The sequence below is a fragment of the Lepisosteus oculatus genome, chromosome 29, assembly GCF_040954835.1.
Source record: "Lepisosteus oculatus isolate fLepOcu1 chromosome 29, fLepOcu1.hap2, whole genome shotgun sequence".
Classification (NCBI taxonomy): domain Eukaryota; kingdom Metazoa; phylum Chordata; class Actinopteri; order Semionotiformes; family Lepisosteidae; genus Lepisosteus; species Lepisosteus oculatus.
The window spans coordinates 2,178,245-2,204,401 of record NC_090724.1 but is presented as its reverse complement, the minus strand read 5'-3'; the positions used below and the strand labels follow the sequence as shown (position 1 = coordinate 2,204,401).

At 47.0% G+C, this 26,157-nt stretch overlaps 3 protein-coding genes across 6 annotated transcripts in view; 1 reads left to right on the top strand and 2 right to left on the bottom strand.

Moving 5' to 3' along the window:
• csnk1g2b (casein kinase 1, gamma 2b) overlaps window positions 1–14,345 on the bottom strand; it is a 35,009-nt gene extending 20,664 nt beyond the window's left edge. The window contains exons 1-2 of one of the 4 annotated variants that reach the window (XM_015365713.2): window positions 14,180–14,345; window positions 2,273–2,866 (exon numbers count right to left, since the gene is read on the bottom strand). In XM_015365713.2, coding sequence (XP_015221199.1) covers window positions 2,273–2,500 — 228 coding nt within the window. In that variant the 5' untranslated portion in view covers window positions 2,501–2,866; window positions 14,180–14,345. Of the gene's footprint in view, window positions 1–2,272; window positions 2,867–7,573; window positions 7,597–13,182; window positions 13,262–14,179 lie in introns of those variants that run through there. The other 3 variants (XM_006639786.3, XM_015365714.2, XM_069185920.1) reach the window with 3 other exon arrangements.
• Window positions 14,346–16,275: 1,930 nt separating this feature from the next.
• Window positions 16,276–19,152, top strand: LOC107079627 (cell surface glycoprotein MUC18-like). Its single transcript, XM_015365290.2, has 4 exons — window positions 16,276–16,388; window positions 17,436–17,723; window positions 18,136–18,420; window positions 18,698–19,152. The coding sequence occupies exons 1-4, from the start codon at window positions 16,322–16,324 to the stop codon at window positions 18,901–18,903; spliced, it is 846 nt and encodes a 281-aa protein (XP_015220776.2). The 5' UTR covers window positions 16,276–16,321; the 3' UTR covers window positions 18,904–19,152.
• A 292-nt stretch (window positions 19,153–19,444) lies between these two features.
• dmbx2 (diencephalon/mesencephalon homeobox 2) lies at window positions 19,445–25,748 on the bottom strand. The gene is made up of 4 exons (XM_015365291.2): window positions 25,686–25,748; window positions 23,075–23,267; window positions 22,294–22,469; window positions 19,445–21,782 (listed from the first exon to the last, which is right to left on the bottom strand). Exons 2-4 carry the CDS (start codon window positions 23,238–23,240, stop codon window positions 21,384–21,386), a joined length of 741 nt encoding a protein of 246 aa, XP_015220777.2. The 5' UTR covers window positions 23,241–23,267; window positions 25,686–25,748; the 3' UTR covers window positions 19,445–21,383.
• Between the last annotated feature and the right edge of the window lie 409 nt (window positions 25,749–26,157).

Sequence of the window (26,157 nt, the reverse complement as noted above, 5' to 3'; positions counted from 1 at the left end):
CTGATCAGGGAAAAACAAGCCCAGACAAAAACAAACAAATAAAAGCTTTTATAAACTGCTCACGTCTTTATTAGGCTGTATGGCATCCCTCTGGCAATCTTCTGCTCAGAGTTCCCATGAAAAACCATACCGCCGAGTCCAGACTAGACTGCTGTCATACAGGGTGAGCCTACTAACTGAGAACCTTCAATTTGCAACGTCATGAGCATCCTGTGTTTTTCCATAGGAAGCAATAACAAGGAGTGGCTTTGCTCTTTTCTCAGCAGCAACACTGGCACCACCTTGGTCTCAGGTGCTTGCTGTTCTGCTCAAGACCAGGGGCAGGATTATCAGACATGCCGTGTAGTGTGACGCTACAAAACAGAGAGGCAGTGACCCTATTTAGGCGAGTCCTAGTCTGCCTCTGGTGTCTCTGTGGTCCCGGAGGTTATCTGAGGCTCCTAGCATTGTCATCAATGGCAAACACACAAACACACATATCAGATGGCTGCACTTGACCATATTTCTTCCAAGAGAGCAATTGCAGCAGAACAGGAAAAACAAACAAACTGATTTGACTTCTGGCACAAGTGTGCAAATAAGGCCTGTAATCCTTCTCTCCAGGGCCTTTAGATGCTTATACTGTGAAAGGCCCTTCAAGAACACAACAACACAACATGAAAGTAGACACGCAAACGAGTTCAATCTGTTTCTAACAAACTTAGTTCTCTTTCAGAGAAAGAAAAAAAACATCAAAACATACGGTAATGAGGTATCCCACACCAAAACAACCCCATATTTGCTGTTGCAAAGATACAACAACTTGATGCGAAAATGATCACCTGTAAAACAGTACTGCAGTGTAGCTCAGACTTGCAGTTATTTAGAGCATGATTGTTTTATTTACAGTGCCTTCAATTGCTGCCTACAGAAAACTGCTCTAGCAAGAAATGAAGCAGTGATTATCCAGCATGCCAGCCACGCTGCGGTAAAATAAGGTCAGGAGCAGTTATAAATGGACCAGGGATAAAAATATCTAGAGTGATGGGACATTTAAAAGACAAATGGCAATGCAATCGTACAGCACTGATGGTCGTACAGGGAATAGTGTTCACCCATGGCTTAAAAACCAGTCCCTAAAGTTTTACAAGTCCATCTCTTCAAGCCTAACATAAAGGGAACCCTGTCCATAAAGGATAAAAAATTCCTTCAAGGTGCAGAACTCCAACGTTGCAACTAAATACACCAAATAAAAAGTGGAGAGACACCCGGGTTCCGGTCCAGTGGAACCAGGACGCTGAGTGTAGTAGCACGGGGAGTCCACTCATGCCTGGTCACAATGGTCACAGCAGCTTGTGCCGCCAGAGACTGGACTACACCCAGAGGGGACGCCTGTCCACTGCAGGTACAGTCACACAGACACTACTTTATGGAGCCAGCATGTCTTTGGAAAGGGGGTGGAAACCAGAGCACCTGGAGAAACCCAGACTAAGGCCTTGGAGGAAGAGAACATGAAAACTCAACACCGAAGGCGTCCCAAGAGCTGTGAGATACCACCATGACCCTGTACTGCAGAGAGCAGTTACAAAATCGACAGGTGAAAAACAACCATGTATGAATCTACAAGAGAGACAAGGAGCTCCAGTCCTGAAAGACCCAACAAGTTTTAAAATTTCTATTAGCAGATGATTCCAACTTAAAAAACTTCATTTTGACTTTTTATCAAGGTAAAGGGTCAAGCTAAGAGAGGCCATTCCTTAACCCAAGATGAACGTGAGGACTTTTTCATACCAACTTAATGAACGCCCGCCCCATGTGGAATCGGCAATCGCTGCATTACATCCTGGCTCCCTGCAGCGGCCCCTGTACTGCGCAGGCGGTACGCAGAAGAGCAGGCAGGTTCCCCTGACCCGCACCGAGCCCAGGCGAACTCCTCGTCCTCTGTGGCCCGTCATAGGCCCGTGGAAGTCACACCACTGCTACTGTGCACTTCTAGTTACTCACTGCTTCAGCGCAGACGATCAAAGGCTGAAGAAAACCAAAACTTTAAAGCGCAGACCCAGGCGTCTGCGATGAATAATACACTCTGTGGCCATACGTTTGGGATCATGTCTTCTGAACAAGAGGAAAAACATAAACATTTTCCCCCAGTAAGAAGGGAGATTTTCCTGCAACGTCAACGGGTGGCCTAACCCAGCGACCACAAGCCCAGCTCGGTTAGGGCCCGTTCACGTGCGTCGACGACCGTAATCCGCGCGCACAACCAGGGGGCGCTCTTGCGGGAGGGCCTTACCAGTTTGATCGCCACGTACTCGTTGGTGTACAGGTTCTTCCCCAGGCGCAGCTCTCCAAAGTTCCCGCAGCCGATCTTTTTGCCCACGCGGAAGTTGGGGCCGACCATGAGCACCCCAGAGTTGGTCCCTGAGCTGCGGCCCCCGTGGACAGTCCTCCCTCCTCCGGCCGCCTTGGACATCCTTTTCCCTTCCTCAGCCTCCCCCTTCCCTCTCTTGTCAAAATCCATAAGCTTGTGATACCCCGGCCTCTCCACGGTTACACCGCTGCCATACAAATCACAGAGCTGCCGAAACAGAGGGGGGGGAGAGCACACGGAACGGCAGGAAAAAAGCAGGTGGCGGCAGGCGCACAGGGGTGGGGGGGTCAGACCGGTTCTCCTTGCTTCGCCCCAGATCCTCAGAGCACCATCTCCCACAAGGCCAACACCCAGCTACTGGAACCACAGCACCGCCTGGCAGCTCCCACCTGCGCCCATGGTCGCCTCCTCCTGGTCAATCTTTGGCGGTGCAAACATTCCTCATGTTCCGAGATGCAGTACGCACAAGCGAGCAGCAAGCGGCAATCCAGCGCTGGGATTCCCTCCGTTGGAAAACTAGAAGAAACATTAAAAAAAAAACAGTAAGGCCTAGAAAACGATCACAAACGTCGGCTAAGGGCAAGCTGCTGTTCTTAATCCCGTCGGACAAAGGATTCTGATGTAATTTACAGTACTTGCTAAATTAATGCCATCCGCCACAGTCGAGCTCAGAAGCTTCGGTGTGGAAACTTGAGCGATGATTCAAAGAAAAAAAAAAAAGGAACACACAAACATTTACAAGGCACCCGGACCAGATTTTTAATTTAAAAAATAACCAGTACCATCAGATTAGCGCACAGCAACCTCCACACATTTTTCAAAGGTGTATCAAACGGTGCAAAAACCGAACCGGTGATCTTGACTGTAGCTGTTCAGGAGGTACAGGAGGAAACCAGAGGAACTGGAGCCAAGCTACACTAACACCACTAACACTAACAGACCAGAGAGTCTGCACATCCCAGACGCACAAGGCACTGCAGCTCAGAACTACAACTACACAGGGCCCGCAGCAGTGCTAACTACCACGGCACAGGCTGCCAGCCACCAAAACGGCAAAATACAAACAGCGACAGTGAAAACACTGTGGCTCCAATAAGTTCAGTTTGTCACAAAGCATTAAATAAGCCAAATATTCGCACAACCTTCAGAACATTCAAGATGGCTTGACTAATGTGATGAGGAAACTGCTGTCTTATCATTCACTCAGCAGCAGTCATAATAGGAGAGGTGGAAGGAGCTAAATCCCTCTAGTCCGACACAGAAGAGAAAGAGAGGAATTGAGATCCAAGGATTCAAAATCCTGAGGGCGCAGACAGGTTCAACCCAGGGAACTGTTTCACGCTCAGCAGCGAATCAAGGACACAGAGCCATGGTTGGAAAATTAAGGGAGAATTCATTTAGGAAAGAGAATAGGAAACATTTTTTACACAGAGTACTGAGTGTTTGGAACAGGCTTCCCGGTCAGGCTGTTCAAACCAAAACTTTGGACACCTTTAAGAAACAAATGATTCACTTAGGATTCACTTAGCTACTGAACTGCCCACCTGGACGCTGGGCCAAATGGAAGCATTTGTTATTCGGTGGATTAAGAACAGTTACGCAGATTTGATTCCAATAGATTAACACCAAAAAAATTAAAAATAGGTTACAAAGGTTTCATTCCTGAAGAAGAAATTTAAGACCAATTTAAAAACACCTAATCCACAAACTACTTCCACTCAAATGCCTAAAGCCCTGAAATTCTGGAAAACGAAAGTGATCCAAGGGTCAACAGATCTATTCAATTCTGCTTAGCTTTTCAGATGGAAGGTGGGGAGACTGCAGGCGTGTGGCGTTTTCCAAATGCTTCACTTACCTTTACAAAAGCAACGCGCTTCAGTGAAACCCACAAAAGCAAGAAATGCCAGCAAGCCTTTTTAAGGAGTTACTTAAGCAGGGACTCGGTAGGAAGGCGATCGCTCCGCTTTCTTTATAAATGTTTTAAGTGTTTAGAAAGCTCTGCTGCCTGCCACTTGGTCTTAAGCGAAACTGACAAGGCAAGCCAAGGCTACAAGTCTCAAGCAATACTCAATCTATTCCATCTACCCAGAGACTGACAATATGAAGAATCACTGCGGGCGCAACCTGCTCGCCTTATCTTCCCAAATGTTCCCAGGCTTGTCAGTGTGCATTATGTCTTCTGAGCACCTTTATGAATAATGGGTGTGTTATTCAACTTTGGAGAGTCAATTACGATAACACTGATGAGAGACCTCAGTCACACCAACATAGCATCCAGAAGCCACAGCTGCCTGGCCAGTATAAAACTAGAAGAATTTCCACATACTTCTTTTAGGTTTTCACAGACAAGTGTTTCCAAAGAAGGCAATGACATTAACTGTTAGTCTACAGTCTATATATATATATTACCTACTACAGTGTATTCCATATAATAGACTTCTGTATGTTTGACTGGCACAAGTTTAGTGGCTGTTCGATTGAAAAGAAATAATGAAAATGTCAGTGTTCTTTACCCATGAAAAAGTTATGTAAGTGTAACAAGTAATGTAAGTTTAAAATATTCATGAGAGTGAAGCACCAACACTGGAAACTACAAGCCCTTCCCTTCTGTTTTTAAAAACTACTAATACCTAGGTCTAGGTCTAAAACCTCAAGTTCTAAGCCAGACCTAGTGAAGCATCAAGAAGAAATGCTATCAGCACAAAGTCCCGAGCATCTATTTTGAGCCCTGGCAATGCAGAAAATTCAATCAAGCAATCAATATGGCTGAACGCTTTACATTATGCAGGGAAGAGCCCTCAATACTCTTTCAGGAAGCATTAGTCCAAAGAAGTGCATTTAAATACACTTCTGGGCTGAGAGAAATATCCTACACTCACAGGCTAAAAGAAACTTCAAAGGCACAGACAAAGTCAAGCCACTGGACTTCTGCTGAATCAATAGTGAAACACAAACCAGGGAGCAAGCAGAAACTACAAGAAAATGTATTTGCACCTAAGAACAAGAGGCACATTTTGTACACAAAAGTGTAATGGGAGTATGGAACTCTACCCAGCCATGCTAGACACTAAATGTTCCAGACGGGCCTCCTTTTACCTGTAACCTTTTCTTAAGTTTACTCAGACCTCCAAAGATCAAGTCTTAAAAACACTTAGAAGGCAAAAGCCATCACAATGCAAAGAGATGCACTGCTCACACTGGAAGGGAAACAGAGGGCTTGACCAACGTTACAGGACCTGAGCCTGGAAAAGGGCTTAAAGTAACTGCTAAAGTTATCCATCTTCCCCTTCTTCTGCCCCACTGTTATTATTGCCAGATTTCACCTTTACAAAGTTTACGTCATGAAGAGGGATCACACGAAGATGACACACACAAATCGCAATGTTACATGTCAGGTGAGAGCAAATTATTTTTCTGATAAGGATCTCATTTTCAACTGAACATTCAGGACAGTCGCCGACGGCAAACATACCGGTGCGTTATAGTACTGTTCCAGCATGACCAGAAGAATGACATTCTATCAGTGAGTTTCATCATAAGAAAGTAATTCGTGCTGAAGACATAACAAAAAAACACTTTCTGAAGGAAAGAAACCATTAATCTCCCCCTTAGACTTGCAGAAAGTGAACTTGTCTGCACTGACTACATGGAGCTGTGTTCCCCTGCAACATGTTCAAAAGACGCAGTCCAAAGGAGCATGACCATCTGTTCTGCCACAAACAACAGCGCTTATTATAGACCAAAATTATTGTTCAGGTTCATCCCCAGGGCTGGAAGACTTGTTTTTCTTCTGGAAGTGGGCAATTAACATAAGTTATACCTGCAGCTACAATTCTGTCACCCAGAGCTCCGCTAAGTCTAATCGATGCCTACTGAAATCTGTCCCCATGCGCCTTTCGTAACAAAGCTACTGAGCCGCTAAAAGACACAGGAGACAGGCTGATCTGTAATAGGGAAACTGTCTAAGCTAAGGTCTATGCCTCTTGTGACACCCAGAGTTCATTTCAAGCTCCGGAGCTTCATTAAACTTCCAAGTAATTTTATTTAAAGGAAATAAAAACCCTGAATACTTGATCAGAAACAGCTTTAAATTCTCAAATACCTGCAGAGGGCTGGGTAGGCCAGCGGTTAGGGAAACCAGAAGTTTGCAGTTCAAGCCTTGCTTTTCGCACAGACTTCCTCAGCAGACATCAAGTCCTGATCCCAAGTTGCTTTGAATAAGTGCGCCCAATAAAGAACTAATCAGAGTTATTTACACAGCAAATACTACACCTGCAGCAGTTACCAGATTTGTATTGAAGAGGAAAGATTATTTCAACAGCATGGCCACATGCACCTTTCTGCCACACTAACTTCTGCTGTAACCGAACGCCACATCAGGCAATCAGGAGGATATTATTAGAAAGTTACACAGCGGAGAAGTCCTTAGGGTGTAAATCCATTAAGAGATGGGAGAGGAGGGTTATCTTACCGAAGGCCGACAAAGACACTGCATTCATCCGACCTCTCATTAATCTCCACTACTTTAAAGTGGGCTGCTGGCTTTAGCTAAGGAGGGCTTGTTGTAACAAAAACAACCCAAAGCTGTATGATGACTCAGCGAATTTACAGGATTAACAGTAGGCTGCAGAAATGAATTAGCACTCTTCGTTGCCAGTGACTTGAATTTCTTTCCCCACAACTGTGGTGCTTACATTAGAATCACAACACTTCAGAAAGAGCCAGTCAATTCACTGGGCCATTGTGGAGCCTTTCTATAAATACACCCTGTGATGTAATATTTGTTTTTTTATTGGCAAAAGCACACAGGCTTGCAGGGTGACTGGCACTCCTCCTTAGGTGTTTATGGAAGCTTTGACTTCAATATCAGTGCGATCGGTAAGGTTACCTCCATATGGGGACTGCAGGAATTAACAAATTTTCAGAATTGTTAAGTAAACCACAGCGGCCTTCACTTTAATGCTGACAATCTACCGCAGACAGTGGGCAGCAAAGTGGATTCTAGCTCTAGTGTGATCAGATATAAAATCAGTTGTATTAGCAAAATTGCAAACCCTTTGCGATGATAGAATAAACAAACTCGGAGTATCCAAGAATTTGCGCTTGTGTTCAACATTACGTGCTACACCTGTGCTGCCCAAACTTATGCCTAACGTAACTTCCTTTAGGTGCTGTTAAATGATTTAAATATTTACATATACAAGTAGGATAAGAGTTCTCTACCTAAGGAAACGCTCCTTGTAGCTGATGCGCTTCCAGCTGTTTCAGAAGCTCCAGTTTCCTTTCAGATATTACAGTCCTGCTTTGTCACTGGGAGGGCTCCTTAGCCACTCATCCTACGACACACAAGAGAATGGAGATGTTGCCCAAATCCAAGCACTGCTCTCCTCTAGCAGAATTAAACACAGGACCCTCTGCTTACTGCTGTGCTGCAAGACCAAACATAACCGGCTTTATAGAGCTGTGCCCCCCACCCCCATGCAGAACACCTGACTCTGAAACACACTATAACCGTAAAGAGATAACTACGTGTATATATAAGTGAAGGGATCGTGAGACTGTAGCTCACGGTGGTCTTCGTGGTTCCTGGATCAGCTCACAGGGGGGTACAGAATAGTTACAGTGTCCCAAACCGAGAGCATCTTTATTGAAGAAATGTAGTCGCACAGATTTGTTCATTTAGATTTAAAACATTTGCTAAAACAGGGAATGTTATTTTAAAAAATACCAGGGATGGTGCTTATGTTATAGAACCAGAGGAGACATTTCTAAGGAAGACGGTGAAAGAATTAAATTTGGACATTATTATGAAAAACAGGCATATATAAAGAATAGGGGAAAAAGAGAAATTTAGTCCACTTACAAAGCTAACTGCTGAATAACTATTCGTCCTACCACCTTAATACTTTTAAGAGTGTATCCTTATTATTGGTGTTACTGTTAAAGATACAGATAACAAAACAAAATCTGTATTGTTAGAATTCAGACACAGACACAAAGCCGGTGCCGTATCTTGGCAGTTTTCAAAAAAACAGTGAGTTAGTAGTGACTACAGGCAAAACTGTTAAATATTTTAACAATACAATGCACAATCATATTTCACGTGCCACTGCACCCTAGTTCCTGCACAATGAACAGCTAACCATGCTAGGGGTTACCTTTTAGAAAATCAGGTACTGAAGCAGAAATATTTATGAAGTAGACTCTTTTTCAAATCCTTCCTGCGCGTAAGTCTTTCATTTAGGAACGGCTAGGGTCACCCAGCAAACACCTACAACTGGAGAGGAAGAGCTGTGCTACAACACTGAAGGTTGCTGGTCTGAAGTCAAGCAGTGCCCCGGTCATGGGTGTGGCTGTAGAACAAAGGAGATCCTGTTACCAGGCCTGCGAAATACCTCCTCAACAGTGCACCAGAGAATTGCATCTGGAGCCAAAGGTTTCAGCCCCCCTCTAGCTAGAAAAGAGGGGGGAGATATCAGACTTCGGATCTGTGTGCATAAATCAATGCACAGGTTTGTGTACTAGTGCAACATATGCCTACACATCTGTAAAGAAGTACTGCCAGCAGGCACATCCAACACTGTGCCCAGCACTGTGTTGTCGAAGGAAGGGGTCTGTGCACTGAAGATTTTGAAGAGCCTGCAGCCCCTGCCTGTTGCTGACTATGTTTCTACAACACTGAATCACGGAGAGAGAGCCATCTGTTTCCAACAGGCACCGAAACCCAGCTGACTGAGAAGTAGCAGAGATCCACAACACTGCTTTGAGGACTTGCCTCTCCACATGTCACTTAAATCGATGAGAGACCGCAACGAACCAAGTTAATGACTGGGACTGCAGCTAGGATACACAGAATAAAACAGACTTAGCTGGTCCTACTGGCTCCAACTCCTACCATTAAAAATAGCACGGTCGTGTTCTCGCTTCATTCCTATATCCAGATGCAAAATGATCCCTTATTTGCATTATTTTTTTGTCACAAATTTGAGGTCAACAAATACAGTTGTGTACCAGTAATGCAGGACACCGCTGTCTGGATAATATGGGATTTCTCCCAGGCACTGACACACAGTTGGCTCTGTCCCCCCAGGAGCAGACATTGGGGTGTTAGTCACCCACCGTTCTCCCAGCTCCCAAAGAAACAGGGACCCCTGCAGGCTTGCAGTGACATCACAAGGGACCTGCCCCACCTCCTGCTGGTGCCGAATCTGTAAATTGCTGCAGAGCCGAAAATATGCCAGAAGATGAATGGGCTCGATGGTTGCGTGGGCCTCTCCAAGCTTCCTTGGTATCCCTGCCCAGGTACAGGGGACATTCACTATGATCCAAGATGGGAAGACTCACTGGGTGACTCCCAATTGGATAAGGATATAATAAAAAACAAATGGAGACTCTAAACATGACAAAATAAACAATGGGAGTACCACACTCAACAATGCAATAGCTGGAGCCATCTGAATGGGGAACAGAAGTACAGAACCCGTTTGTTTACATTTCTTTAGAATACTGCAACATGGGCCTTAGATTAAAAGTATTAGGGAAAAATGCCTGAATGAAACAGCAGAAAAGAACCTGACATCGTCTACACTGAGATCACATTCAACCTGGAAGTGATTCAAGCAGCTTTTCCTGTAAACATGCCACTTAGGCATTTGTAGCTGCTGCAAACATTTTAAGATTGCATCAACCTGCCCTTTTAATGGGACGCTAGTTGTTCCCCATCTGATGTCCCTGAAGAGCAGAGGACAGGGCGACTCTGACGGATCCCGCTGTGGCACCCGATGGGAAAACGCCACCCACGTGGCTCAACTGGAGAAAGGCGCAGGCGGGAGCAGAGGCCGAGCTCGGTGATCTCAGGTTTGAGCCTGGATCATGTCACTCGCCGACGGCGAGCAGATGGAAGGGTGGGATCCTCCAGAGTGAACTCTCAGCAACACATTGCCCCCCACGGCCTGCCAGGATCTTACAAGTGGGATGCACTTCTCCTCCAACTGGAGGGGCTTGAAGGTTGGGGGCGGAGATGCCTACGATGAGCAGCTGGAAGGCTGAAAGGCGAGTGGATCGGAGGGGCCTGCCTACAATTCCTCATTCTCCCCTTGCACGCCGGCACGGGGCACGCAGCCATGGGTAGACGCCATCGGCTCACCCTAATCAGCTCGGCGTCGCAAAAGCCACTCTAGAAACCGAAAAGCGACCCTGGCTGCCAGCGTCTTGCGAATTGCTCCGCGTCGCTGCAGGAAATAAGACACTCTGGCAGGAGGTCCGACGGATGGGGGGCTGGTGGGGGAGCGAGACAGCTTGGATTTCTGACTTGTGAAACGTCAGCAGTAATAACTTGGCAGCTGCGGTCACAGTCTGAGATGCCTCCACAAGTTAGTTACACACCTCCAGCTCTGGTGTTCAGTTTCAGTTCCCCCACCTCAACTTATACGCAGCTGCTTGATCTACTGCATCCTATCTTTCCGCCAATCTCCACTGCGCGATTAATTCCAAGAAAAGATGATTAAAAAGTATTTATGACCGCAGCGTGTTAATGACCTACAGATTAGAGCCTAGTTTCCATTTGCAAATCGGACGATGGCGAACTCTTCACTTTAACCCTGGTCTGTGTTCAGTCGCTGGGTCTCGGAAGTCATTTAAAAGCTGCAGACTTTAGCCGCTTCTCGATTATAACTGTGATCACAGTGTGTGTACTGCGTTTTCCTTTTTTTTTTAAATGGCACTGAATACAATTTGCACATTCCTGATCCCAGCGTAGACCGTAGAGCATTTTATATATGCGAGATGCATAATAGTGTGGATCTAACTACCCTATATGACTGCATGTGGCTTTATTCACACTCACGCAGAACATTTAAAAAAGGATTACAGCACTGCCACCAAATCTGATAAAGCGTTTTCAAGTTAGTTTAATGCTCATGTGGACAAGTAGTCAAGCAATGCTACACCACCAGTATGTACTGCAGTTCCACACAGACCATAAAGGAATTTTGACTTTTTTTTGCAAAACCCCAGCTTTGTTCGATTAAACAAGACAGAGACCAGAGGCTGGCAAGGAATGGCTGTGCATCACAATACACAGATCACATTACGTCTGATATTTGACAGAGGGGCTGTGTTGTCCTCCAAGATGTGCACGAGTCTTGACGAACACGGCTGTTCATTAACGCCACATTTAAAATGAAGCTGGGAAGGAGGGTCAATTTAACAACAGTAGTTTACTGATATTTCAGGGACAACAGCAGCTGCTGAAGTGGAAGAGACCTACAACCGTGCCACCCCAAGAACCTGTCAATGTGAACATTGTTGCGGTTTGTATGGTGTTACGTCAACTGTGAGCACCGTGGAGAAGTTTCTGAAAGAACATAAGAAAACTTACAAATGAGAGGAGGCCATTCACCCTTCCCCTGGTAGTTCAATAAATCAATTAATAGCCAAGTGATACCAGGATCACATCTAGCCCATTCCTGAGGTAAGCCAGGGTATCGGCTTCAACAACACAACTGGGAGCTTGTTCCCCACTACCACACATCCTTTGGGTATAGATGTGCCACCTGTGAATAGAGGCATAATGGATGTGTTTTAACCTTTCCCAAAATCCCTGTCAGTGTTCAGGAAAACATTACATACCAATCCAAACCAATGAGAGCGGGAATCTGGAAATCTGTTAATGATGACGGTGTTAACTTTCATCATTACAAATACCCTGAATTCAAATGCACGAAAAACAAAACCCTTTTCTAAATTGTTAAATAATTGCACACATACTAACGGATTAGGAGAGGTTTGAGGAATTTTCAGAAAACACCGAACGCAAGTGTCTTCGTACTTCACAACAAAAGGACCCCCGTTAAGAACAGTAAGGTCAAGTCAACAACTTAACTAGTAATAACTACACCACAACATCAAACCAGAAAATGTATTCACTCCTCTATGAAACACCTTCCAGAAACAGCCCCTTCGTCTTGTAATTAATAACCACATTTTTACTATTACTTCTACTACAATGTTATAGCCTATCAGTATCTTATCAAAGCCTCAGACATGTTCTGATACTCCACTCTAAAATATATTATCACGATTTGTGTTTTTCAGAAGATTTTCCATAAGAAAACGTAATCGATGTGTGTATGTCTCTGCTGATAAGCACCACACGTGTGCATGAAAACCCTGATGTTAATGATGGGAGAGACAGACAATCGTCTGGGAGTATCTTAGAAAAACACTAAGAACACAAACTCGTAGGAAAGAAACTGTTGCTTTCCAGTATCTACACGATACCATGTCTCTCCTTGATTTCATAGCTGTCACAGATTATTTGGGGTTTCGCTATATTCGTGTTCTTGCCTTAAGAGACTGAGTAGTGACCGCAGGTCGGTATTGTGCCCAAAATATAACTGCAATTTAAGAAATGAACTACAGTACTTGCGGGTCCGGGGGGTCGTTAAAATGCTAGTAAACTGAGAGTCGAAACTTGAGGGAGAAAACTTCTAAGGTCGTATCAATATATTCTGCTAAATGCAGTCAGGCTAGGCAAGTCACCAACAAAACCTCCATGACACCTGTATCTTCTCTGTTCACAACCACCCTTTGTACGAAATAGCAAGACGAGGGGTTGTGCAGTAACCTATCTCGATATCGAAGATCCCGTCAAGTAAAAAGGAGATTATTCTCTGGTTTAATCGTCATCCTTTCCGTCCGTCCGTCCGTCCGACAGACACCCGGTTGCGTTAATCGGAGAAGAAAGCGCACGACGAAGCGGAAAGAAAGCGAGAAAGGGAAAAAAAAAGTTTTCCGCCCTCAAGGGGAAACGGAACATTTTGGAAGCTCACCCGATTTTAATTTCCCCGTGTGTACTCCGGCTTCACACAACTTTTTTTTTTTCTCTTCAAATACTCACACAAAAAAAAAACACGACGCGATAGCACGGCCTACAGAGAAACCGCACCGACCTTTTCAGGTTCAGGAAAGACGCCGTCGCCCCCACCTCCTCCCCCCCAGAGCCATAAAATGACACCCAGACACGTTCGTGTCGGTACAAACCGGCTACTAAAAATCAAAAAGACAATTTTGTCCCCCGGGATGCCGCTTCGTGACGAACAGTTTGCTCGATTTCGTCGTTAATCCGCCGCCAAACCAACAGGGAAACGCAGGCGGTGGCGTGTTGAAACATTTCGCCTTGGTCTCCCTCAACGACAGCGGAAAAAATAAAGAAAATAAAAATAAAGTCGGGTGCGAGAGGCGATTTGATTTTAAGTCTTTTTTTTAAATTATTATTATTAATCCTCCACGGACTGGGCCTAGAAACAAAACACACACACACACAGAGAGAGAAACCCCAACTAGGATCCGTACCGACAAGGCGTTTCGCTTCCAATCCAACCACAGGAAGCAGAAAAAAAATAAAACAGCCTTTAAACTTTTTTTGTTTATATCCTCTACAACTTTAAAGATAGGTACGTTGCATGCAAGATTTACCCCCCGGCTGTTATATTTTTAGTTCGTGTGGCCTACAACGACTGGCGAATTAAACAAGTTTGAGCTGGAAATAGACCATCAAATATTTATTGAGATAATTCGGCTTTTCCGTATCGTGCCGGGGTCTTCATCGCCTAAACCCAAGCCCCCGGTGAGCACTATACTCTCGGCAAACAAGATAAAATGTATTTCGGATCGAAGTCTGTTTGTTTTCCCCCTATCAACACATCAACAGGGCAACTCCTTAATCCTACAACCGAAATCCCTTTCAATTTCTTTCACAACCAACACCTTTTACGGAAAACACGCCACCGAAACGCCTCGTTGGGAGACCAAAAGCGAAACTTTTACCTGTCCAGGGTGGGTTTTTATTGAGTAACAATCCCCATTCTGCTTGCATCTAGTGATATTTTCTCAATTTCATCTCTTCTGCTTTTCGTTCTCTCCCTGCTGTTGTCTCTTTAAGCCTCCCCCAGCCAGCGACCAAGCACTCTGCGTTCCCACTCGCCACCATCACAGCTCGTACGCTACGAAAGGAGCGTATCCGAGTTCAGGAATAGACAGTCATAGAAACCCGAGCGGCCGTGGAAGGGAAAAAGTTGTGCGCAGCTAGCAACGTGAGGGGTTCCATGGGAGCTGCCTAGCGCAGCTAGCGTAACGCAGCTTGGGGAATACCACTGAGGGCGCACGACACCGCAAGTTGCGCACGTAAAGAAAGGATGTCAGCGTTGTCCTGAAGTAGAATCTCTGCGCACAATAGGTTGAGGAATAAGTTTCAGAGCTCTTGTGTGCGTGTTTTTTTTCCCTCCAGAGTGCCAGAGAATTAAGCCAAGTGAAGTGCTGTGGTAGAAAAGTAGAGAGAGTACAGAGTGTCCCAGTGTTTTATTTAGCTGAGCCCCAATCTTGAACCACAAAATCAAACTGGAGACTGCGTTGTTGTAATAAATAAATATTACTACTACCATGGCTTAGAAAGCACAGCTGCAAGTCAGCGTATCCGATACCAGGGTGCGAGACTGCTGGTGTGACATATTTCTGTCCTGTTCAGTACCAGGGAGAAAATATTATCTTTTCTTTTCTTCTATGGACCACCAGGAATCCTGGAACCACTAGCTGAAGACCCCAGCCCTGAGAAAATACAGTGACATAAGACAGGGGAGGTCAACACCTGTCCGTTTTTGGCGTCACCCTTCTATAAAAAAATTCCAAACTCCCAACACCAGCAACAACACAAACTCCACACAGATAGCACCCCAGGTCTGGAACTGAAACCAGGATCCAGCGCTTCAAGGGAGGATTGCTACCCACTGAGCCACAGCGTCACCCTCCAAAGTTTTTAAATAATAGTTCTTTGCATAACACATCCCAAAAGAAGGAACCAAGTACATCCACATTAAGAATTGGAATTGTAAACTTCTGGCCGAGAGGAAAGTGCACCCCCTACTGGTCCACCAACAATCCCAATGAACCTACAGACAATAATGGTGTGGGGGAAAAAAACAACATTTTTAGCATTAGTATAGATTGGAATATTTGGAAATTGTCCAACAGAGCTTTGAAAGACATTCTATTAATCATTTTGTTCTGTATTGAGCAACAACTAAAATTAAACTTTTTGTCATTTATTTTTAAAGGAATAAAACATTCACCTCCAGCAATGGCACATAAATGAAACATGCTTAACCTTATTTCCAAGAGAATTATTTCATACAGTAAACTTACTACGGTCTGTTTTAGTTCACTGAAATATAATAATGTATGATTAACCTGCTGAGTAGCCTTTTGTTTGAAGTCATTGTAGCCCATTTGAAGTCTTGTTCTTCTAATTATTTTTAATTTAATTATTAAATTATTGCATTATTAATTATTGAAATAATTGTTAATTATTTTTATTATTATCTCCTCCCCACTGAGAGCTGATGTGTGGTGAGCGCTCTGGTGCACTATGGCTGCCGTCGCATCATCCAGGTGGGGCTTCACACTGGTGGTGGTGGAGGGGATCCCCATTACCTGTAAAGTGCTTTGAGTGGAGTGTCCAGAAAAGCGCTATATAAGTGTAAGCAATTATTATTATTATTATTATTATTATTATTATTATTATTATTAAAAGCTGAAAGAGGGTACAAGTCTAGTCTTGAAAACATAACTCTGAAATCTTTAAGGATCAGCCCACCTCCTTGATGATGTGTAACACGGGACTGGCAACACTTTCTGTTTCTTCATCTGACGCTATAACAAAGAAGTGGATACGGACTTCTAATTAAAACCAGCGTTCTGTGATAGAACACAAAGTGACCAACAATCACCTCTTCAATCTCCTAGCTTATTGTCATCAGCAGGCTGAAGCTACACCCCCTGGCCACAGACAGGTTAAGGGCTTTAGTCACATGCTGCAAATTTCCGGGTGTCAGAGCCTCCTCTTCCTTTAACATCACAGGCTGAGAGGGCTGCTGTGCACTGCGTGTTCAGAGAAGGTCCGAACCCGTCGCTACGATGGCAGCCCGGAGAATCACTGTGCTGTGGGTCCTGTGGTTTTCAGCACTGTCCGTGGACATCAGGGGTGAGTGCTCTGGGGAAGGGAACTGTGTAGCTCTGGAGGACTGCTGTTCACAAGTCAGCCTTTCATGTCTAGTGAACGAAATTTCATGAGCTAGTTTTCATCTTTTGGGGATCTTCAACAGCTCGAATGTTAAAATCCTTCCACTCATGGGTATCACGTGTCTTGTACAGACTAAACACTATTCTAGGCCTCAGCTCTTGGCATTTGGCCGCATCAAGTGCAGCTTTAATGGAAACATCTGGGGTATCCATGCAACAGCTGTCGCTGGCTGGGGTCCTGGCGTGTTGGGAGTCAGCAGTGGGAGCCGGGTCTGCTCTCTGGTTGGCTCTGGAGCTCTGATTCAGCTGGGAACCTGGAGAGAAGCAGTCAGCGTCACCCGTGTCTATGCAGAGGTTAGACAGCTGGCTGTGGTCTACTGTTCGTCCGGTCAGTGCAGTTTCCAGGTGAAGAACCCAGCTGAGCCACAATCACACACTAAGAGACAGTTTTATTCATAAAGGTTTTTAATATCAACGATGGGTAACGTTCCTAGCAGTTCTGCCTTGCACTGCTGGGGCTGGGGATTCAATTCCAGACATACTGTAGGGTGCTGTTTGTGTGGAGTCTGTATGCTCTCCCTGTGGTCACATGGGTTTCCTCCCACAGTCCAGAGACATGCTGGGGGGCTAATGGGCTTCTGGGAAACTTGGCCCTGGCGTGAGCATGTGTGTCTGGTGTCCTGCTCAGGGTGGACCCTGCCGTGCGCCCATTACTTGCCAGGACAGGGTCCAGCCCCCCCATGACCCTGAATTGCACAAAGCACTTCGACAGTGGAGGGGATGGTTCTCAAACAGGACACACGGGTGACTGAACAACAGGAGAAACCTGCCTCAAGGCCCCACCCGAGCAGCAGCAGGCTGATTAAAGGGGGAAATGGGCTGACGTGAACAATGCTTTCCATAGCGGCCAGGGCGAAGACAAAGAGCATGATTAGATATTTCCTTTTTTTTTTCAAACAGAAGGGCAGAAACTTAATCTTCACTTTTGCTCCTGCAATCCCCCCCCCAGAGTGCTGCAGCCCCACCATCAAGAGGAATCGAGAGGAGCGGCTGATTGGCGAGGGGCAGGCCTTCAACCTGAGCTGCCACGTCTCCTGCATCGAGCCCCCCCAGCCGCTGCAGTGGTGCAAGGACGCCGGGCGCCAGTGCCAGATTCAGCTGAATGAAACCACCGGGGAGCAGAACTACACCTTTGTCCTGCGCGTGGACAGGGCCGCGCTCGGCCACAGCGGGGTGTACTACTGCCAGTCGGTGCACCCCGAAATAAGGAGCAACCCCGTGATCCTCACCGTGACGCGTAAGCAGCAAGCCCCTCGCCCCGAGACCGCAGCAGCCACACACGCAAGAGGCAGCTCCGAACACGGCCGCCCCTCTGGTGCGATCTGCCAGTGTCCCCACCGGCCCGTCAGCGGACAGTTTCAGAGATGTCACTGTGGGGAAACCAGTAAAAACTTTTATTTCTACTGCATTTTTATAGCAATGCTGGGGTAGCAGCAGCAGCCCTACCTGCTTTGCAATTGAACCCAGAGCGGTGAGCCAGCAGCGCCAACATGCTGCCAAGCTCCAAACTATTATTTATTTGATCAATTCAGAATACAGGAAAACTAAATCCAATGAGGGAAATGAACAAAAAGCACAGTGAGGTACATAGTATGAATTTCGAAGGGAATGGAATGAGGAGCAGTTTCTTTTTCTTTCCTGCCTCTCAGGCTTCCAGGTCAACGTGTCCCAAGACTTAGTCGAAGTGCAGGAGGGACAGGCAGTCACCATCAACTGCACAGCTTCCTTTCACCACAGCTTCCACAACCTGACGCTCTTCTGGAGCCGGGGGGCGTGCCAGCACTGGGACGCAGCCAACCACACCCAAGGTGCAGATTTGGGGTTCGCCTGGGTCCCCCTTACAGCAAGCCAGGCGGGGGACTATCACTGCTGCGCCTCCCTCCCCACCCACACCCCCTTCCGGCAGAGCCAGGCCGTGAGGGTCACAGTCACAGGTGAGTCCCTGTCCCTTATTCCACCGCATCTGCAGCCTCGCACCCCAGAAGGCGGAAACCGCTCACCAGCCACGGGAGGATTAATAAAAACACTTAAACTTGTGCAACTTTAAAGCAATTCCTTTTAATCTCTGCACGCAATTCAGAATCCCCCGCTCTCACACCTCGGGCTGAAGATGGTCCCAGCTGGGGTCTGCCGGCTGTCCTGAGCGCCACACGGCTCACGGCTCACGGCCCACGTTCTGACTCCTGCGCCCTGCTTGCCTCCCCCTTCCAGGTCCGAGCTGGCTCCCGGCCTACACTTTGGCGAGGTACCTGGTGGCCAAAGCGGGGCTCTTCGGTTTGCTCCTGTTCACCGCCTGCGCCTACGTGTCCTGCGGGAACCGCTGCCGAACGCACCCCCCGCCCCCCTTTTGCCCTCCCCCAGGGATTGGCACACCCCCAGTTTGTGTGGCGCCTGTGTCCTTCTGTCCCACGCATTAATAGACCAGGACAGCCCTCCTGGCAGCACTCCAGGGGGACCTTTCGGCATTTCTCGAATTCCATAGGAGGACAGCTTCTGCGCCGCCATCTATCCCCGGATCCACCCCTCTCCCCAGGGAGGCACCCCTCCCTACCTCCTGCGGCACCTTCCTCCCTTCATGTTCCAGACTTATTTACCACGAACATATCCTTACATTTAACCGCAATTCCACCCCGTCTTACAAGACTTTGCTGGGGTTTTACCGGCCGGTTTCAGCACACGATTTCTGTAATTGCGTTGGCGAAAAACATTTCCCCCCCCTGCCTGTACAACCCCATCCCCATTCTTCCATTTTGGGCTATGCCTTGTTGTCTTTAAAACTGTGAAAAAGATTCAATGGTAAAAACACAGGGCAGCAGCTGCACCTAAACTGGCACCAAGAGCACGCAGCCCATTCTTTGACCATGTGACTCCAGAAAACAAGACCACAGTGTACAGGGCCTGCCACCCCCAGCTGTAGTTCAAGTGGTCAGTGACATACTGTACATAGATATAACAGTAGACTGTATTGTACTACATTTAATGCATTCTGGTGCATAATCAGTGGTAGTTCAAAGTATCCAATGTTTAACTGAACGGATATTACTGGATCTAGTAACTAGCGTGGAGATTCCCCTATGAGAATGCAGTACAATTGTTTTACTTTTGCTATACCTTCAAGTTCTTCTTCCATCAGCTCGAATACTGCACTTCATAGATTAACACAAATAAGGTTTGTCATTTTATCAGAACAAGGTGTTCAGGTGGCAGATTCAACTGGTCACAGCTGTTCCAATGCATGTTCCTGCCTTAAATGATGTTGATATGAATTATATGCTCATAAAATGGTTTTACAAGCATTTTGAAAGCACTATTCACTATTCACGCCCGCTCCAAAGACCATGGAGAAAGTAGAGCAAATGGACTTTGAAACCCAAGTGAAATTAACTCAGCGCTTTTCTGGACACTCCACTCAAAGTGCTTTACACGTAATGGGGACTCACCTCCACCAGCGTGCAGCCCCATGTCATGAAAGATTTAACAAACTGGTACGTGACAGTTGTAATGAATTGGGGAGGCAAGTTCCATAGAAGCTTTTATGCACACAAGAAGGCTCTATCGTCCACGGTGTGGAGCCCAGGCTTCAACTGCAAGGAAAAGCAAGGTGGAGCTAGGCTATTCAGTGCCTTATGCACAAGAACAAGCATAAAACCCATAAAGTCATTATTTTACTGTCACTCACTACAAAACAAAAAATAATGGTCCTTACTCAAACTGTCTTCCTTAGAGAATGTTTGGTAGATCAGATTTAGAACAACCAACATGGGGTTCCAGGTAGCCAAAGAAGAACAGCCCTAAAAAGAGAAAATGACAGTAGCTGCTCGATGTGCAATGCATGTCCATTGGATCCTCGCTTAACTCCAAGAGGAGAGCAGTAGGTGACACACCAACGGTGATGGTGCTTGGGGAACTTGATCAGTTTAACCCATACATAAGGAATAAGTTCATAGCTCATGCAGAGAATAAAGTCAGTAAGAAGCAGACAAATCAGATATGCTAGCTATGGGTAAGGCATAGGAACAGAATACAGGCTGTAGGTCTCATTGTAGATAAGAACTTGGGTACATAGGCCATATCGACAAAGGCCTGGTACACTTATTGTACTGCAGGACTACCACTAACCAGTAAGGGAAAACAGAAACAGACAAAGCTACCTATAATCAGAGTCAACCGATTATTCCTTCACATCAGCACCGAATTCACATGACTGTTCAAACCACAGAGGAGAGGACTGTTAAGGCTAACAGGAGAAGGACACTAGTCACAGTGACACAGGTTCACGCAGGGCACTCAAGCCGGGGTGGGGCTGATCCGCTGGGGGTGCAAAGTCTCACCGAAGCTACAGGTGGCTACTGGCAGACTGGGTTCATAACCCTATTTTTACTGGAAGGCATGGTGGTATACATTGGACAGGGCGATTGAAAGCTTCACATGCAACGGTAGGCCTCAGCTGACATCTCCCGTTCCCAGTTTCTGACCGAGGAGAGAAGGGAGCGCCTTCTGTTCCCCTAGACCAGCCCAGGAGTGCAGCAGCTCTTCAGATAAAAGGACGAATGAACAAACTGGCACTTCATTCCACAGCAGGCTTTCACAACAAGATGATTACAAACATTTGCCTTCTCTTGCTTTTAAGTTGGACGCTTAAAAGAACGAGCTGGATTTCTTCCAAGAGCTGGAGTGGAGGGCAACCCAGCAGAATCCTAGCACCCCCACAGCAGCACGCGTCCCCCCTGTGCAGCTCCCTGCAGGCGCTGCAGGCCGTCGTGCAGATCGAGGGGCTCAAACTCCCACGCAGGGGGACCGGCCCCAGGGCACACGCGGCCAGATCCCAGGGGTTAGCTCTGCACAGCCGCTCCATTATTTACAGGCTGGTAGGGAAGTCTCGGATTACCCAGGAGGCCTACAGCTTGGCACTGTTGCTATGCAACGCCTTGAGGTCTACACGGCGGAACGGCAGTGCCACACAGGGTCTGGCAATCTCCGAGCCCAGGCTGGCGCCCTCGCCATGCAGGCCGATGCCAGGAACAGGGCAGGGCTGCTGGGGGGCCGGCCAGAAGGTGGGTCTGAAAGGCAAGCCGGCAGCCAGGAGGGGCAGGTGATCTCCGGCGCTGGGGGTGGGGTGGGCCGCACAGAGCTCTCCGGGAGAGGAGGCCCCCCAGGGAGTTCCAGGGGTCCCTCCATCGGTCCTGGCGTGGCCCCCCGTCTCGGGCTGCGTGGCCGGCTCCTGCCCCACCTTCTCCACGGCCGGGGCAGGGCGCTGGCCCTTGCGAAACTTGGCTCGTCTGTTCTTGAACCAGACCTGCAACCACACAAAAAACACAACACACACCTGGTTCATGTTTTGCCACCAGCTACTGCTCCGCATTTCTCTCAGTCCTGTGCAATATTTCTACCACCCCCACCGCAGCAATAGACATGTCAGTCAATTCAGAACGAGCGCGGTTGTCTCCCCATATTATACCATTAAATTCTGCTCGGGAGGTCTCTGTGAAGTCCAGTGTTGCGGACACCGGATCCTACGGCACACCCGCGCAAAACAAAACGAGGTCCGGGGAGGAAACCCAGAATTAGCTCCTTGACAGCGGCTCTAGAAGACGGACTCCCTCTCATCCCAACACCCCCTTTCCTGGATCTCCCTGTAAATCCATCCCGAGAGTCTGCAACAACCCTCACAACCCCCCCCCAGCAATGGAGATCTAATCCTGCCCCCCAGCAGGGCACTAAAAGCCCAGCGGTGCGCCAACCAAGGGTTCACGGGGGGCAGAATCCGGATGAGGGTTAGAAACGGGACAAGGCCGGAGGGAGCTCACCTGCACGCGCGCCTCGGGCAGGTTGGTGCACAGCGCCAGCCGCTCCCTCATGCCCACATCCGGGTAGTGGGTCTGCCGGAAGGCCCCCTCCAGCGCCTGCAGCTGCGGGCCGGTGAAGGCCGTGCGGCTCCTCCTGGGCTTCTGCGCGCTGCCGTAGCGGGACTCCAGCAGCAGCTCTGCGACGGCAGGGGCCACACGAGCAGGGACCGCAGTTAAAGCAGGGGCCCCACGAGCAGGGACCGCAGTTAAAGCAGGGGCCACACGAGCAGGGACCGCAGTTAAAGCAGCTCTGCGACCGCAGGGGCCACACGAGCAGGGACCGCAGTTAAAGCAGGGGCCACACGAGCAGGGACCGCAGTTAAAGCAGGGGCCACACGAGCAGGGACCGCAGTTAAAGCAGGGGCCACACGAGCAGGGACCGCAGTTAAAGCAGGGGCCACACGAGCAGGGACCGCAGTTAAAGCAGCTCTGCGACGGCAGGGGCCACACGAACAGCAACCGCAGTTAAAGCAGCTCTGCGACGTTTTTTGGGGTTGGTTTCATTGACTAAGTTGCCAAGCCCAAAAAAAAAAAAAACTTCACAGCCATACATATTTCATTTCCTAGCTCTAGGGAAGCTAGAGATGCACAGAATTTAAATTGTCTGCCCAAGAAGCAACAGTAGAAGTACAAAGACTTAGATTTGAGAGAGAACACGAAAACTAACCTCAGAAGTAACCTGGCATTCGGAAAGAAAAGCAATACATGTCCCGCAAGCACATATAACGGAAGGCTGACCTACCCGCTAGCCTCTCAGCCACGGAATAGGCGTGGACAGCCGCGGACGGGCCGCGAGCGTGGCTCATTCGGTACTGCTCTGCCACCTGCTGGTGGAGATCGTATATGACAGCCAAGGAGTTCAGGCTCTGCAGGGGGTACGTCCCGCCGCAGTAGTGAAGAGAGTTCATGGCGAAGACAGCGAACGCTACAATTTGCTGAAAGAAAATAAACAGGGAGGCTTAATTCACATACATCTAGATATAGAAATCTGAAGTACGCACATGGACCTACGTTAGAGCCTTTATATTTTACATATTATGAAGCTGCGTTATAAAGTAACGTTGCAATATTAAACGATTTAACTATATATATGTAATAGCGATACCGCTAAATTCAGGACAAGCTAAAAAGAGAAATGATACAAAAAATCCAAATAAATGCATTGTATAAAACACGCAGTTTCTAGGTTATAGTCATGATAAAGTTAAAAACGTCAGTCTAATACTTATTGAGAGCACAGTAATCACGCTCTCGAGTTCAGGTAGTGATTTGCACGGTAGGCTTGCGTCAAAAAGAAAAAAAATGGTTTATTTGCAAGATTTCTGCGTGCAACGAGACGGTCTACTCCAGGTGTCGTCTGCCGGTCTCCCACGCAGGTGTGGTACACAGCCGGGCAGAGCCGCGCACACCTGATCCCTCCAGCTCCTCAGCCTGCCCGACTCGTTTCAAGCTACAGCAGAGCTCCCCTAGTTCTGCTCCCATGCGGCTCAGCTGCGAGATCGTCACAACTTTGCTTTAAGATACTACACAATAACAAAACGGGGAAGCTGAAGGTCCACACCTCAGCTGACGCGCAGAACACAGAACAGCGTTTAAAACATCTTCAAAATGCGCAAGACCGAGACGCTAAAGTCTCATTTACCTACCTTTAATTCTTATACCAGAGAAACAATGTAGTTATGTTTAAAAACTACAGCTAAACAACCCCTATACTTTTTTATACAGACAATTGCCACTTATCGCGGGGATAATTCCGATATTGTTCAGCTTTTACCACGAGATGACTTGTATTTACAGTTAAACTCAGTCAGCAATAGGCTCATTTGGTGGTGATTTAATTAAAAAATGACACTTCCGATGTTCCTGTATGCAAATGAAGACTTACCGGTGCTGTAAGATTTCTAAGATGACAAAAACGCTAAAACGGGGAGGACAGTCTTATTCCAAACACGTGAATTCACAAAATCCAGATTTTCCCCACAGTAGTTCTTACCATTAAAACAGAGTAACGTTTAGCAATGCGAAACGGTTGAAATTCTATTAAACATGAATGTATTCTCTCGAGAATCTCGATCCGAAAACAGTTTTTTTTTAAAAACTGAACACAAAACCATTTTCCTGGAGTTCCGCACCAAGGTTAAACGGTCTCACCTTGCTTGTGGAAATTGCGAATTTCCTGCGACTCAAGAAGAGGTTTTAAACACACAGCACTGAAAGCGCCCGGAGTTTATAATCCTGCGAGTCTGGCCTCGGCGACCACCTCCCCTCTCCTCAGGACAGACTTGAATTAAAGTGGATTCTTACGCATTCTCACCCTCGGCTATTTAAGAAGCATTAACTCCAGCATCCCCCGGTCATTAGCCAATAGAAAGAAAGGTATTAGCCTGGATTAGGGAGGATAAGGGAGGCGGGGGCTCAAGTTTTTGAAACTATTGAACTTGAGAGATTTGCGCGAGGGATTCCCCCGTCAATGAGCGAGTCATTTCATTGCGCCTTAAAACAAGTGAAACAATGAGGTCCGGCTAATCTCCCAGCCCTGGAAGATTAAATAACAGGCTTGCTTGTTCTTTGTGGAACCCCCTCCTACACCTCGTCTCTTCCCCGCTGCGGGATCTATAGTTTGTTTTGCTAACAGGGTGCTTATTTGGCTCGTACACTTGCAGCCAAACAAGACACCGAAAACCTCCCGCCGGGACAACCGCTGAGCCCCCTGCCTTCAAGAGAAAATAAAAAAAACTCTGCCCCCGGCAGCCTCACCGACTCACTGCATTTCAGTCTCGGTTACCGAGTGCAAATGCCACAAAAGCCACGTTGTTTTAAAAGTTTAAAAGCCCAATCTCAGCTTGCCAGGATAGTCTACGGATCCCCTGCGACTCTGAATTGGAAGAAGTGATTACAAAATGGATAAATTACTGGCTTAGTTTCTCAGCCCCACTCAACCATTAAGGTGCTGCTTCAAAAAAAAACCTTGGAAATAAGCAGACACACAGGTCCTCCAGGACTGGACAGCCCTGCAGCAGACAGGTTGACTGACCCTGCAAGACCAGGACTGGACAGCCCTGCAGCAGACAGGTTGACTGACCCTGCAGGACCAGGACTGGACAGCCCTGCAGCAGACACGCTGACTGACCCTGCAGGACCAGGACTGGACAGCCCTGCAGCAGACATGCTGACTGACCCTGCAGTCCAGTCCACTTTGCTGTAACTTACCTCTGCACATCTAATAGTGCACTTTCTCATAATTCCGTGAACAGTGAATTGTCTGAAGATTGTTCATAATTCTTTCTTCTAAGAAAAATAATTAGTGCATAGGGACAGAGATTGAAGAGATGTGTTTGGAGTAGAAAAAATACCTTAAAAGTATCCTTGAAGAGATGAGATGTCTGGAGCAAACTACTTAGACCTCTGCTGTGCTTCAGTTTAGAAGCAAGGTCTTAAATTGTCCTTTTTCTTTTTTGCAATTTTTTTAGAGAAGCACAGTGGTTCAGTTTCATCTCTCTGGTGGTATAATTGAGAGAGCACCATCTTCATGGGTAGGACACAATACATCACAGGGTTATGAAACATGCTGTATACTTTTCAACATTTGCATTAGTGCATTCCTTCTACTTATTGCCCAGTTTTTGTTGTACTCTGTTTCGGTACCATCGCTGGTCCAGCAATTCTTGTTTATTAGAGTCTGATCTATAGCAATTTAACTGCCCCTACAGAATCCAGTCTAATGCTTAGATCCTTTTCTGATAAACCTGTATAATTTCTGGATTAGGGGTTTAGTGATGTAAATTCTGGATCTGCCAGATCCAGGCTTAGAAAAAACTGGAGCAG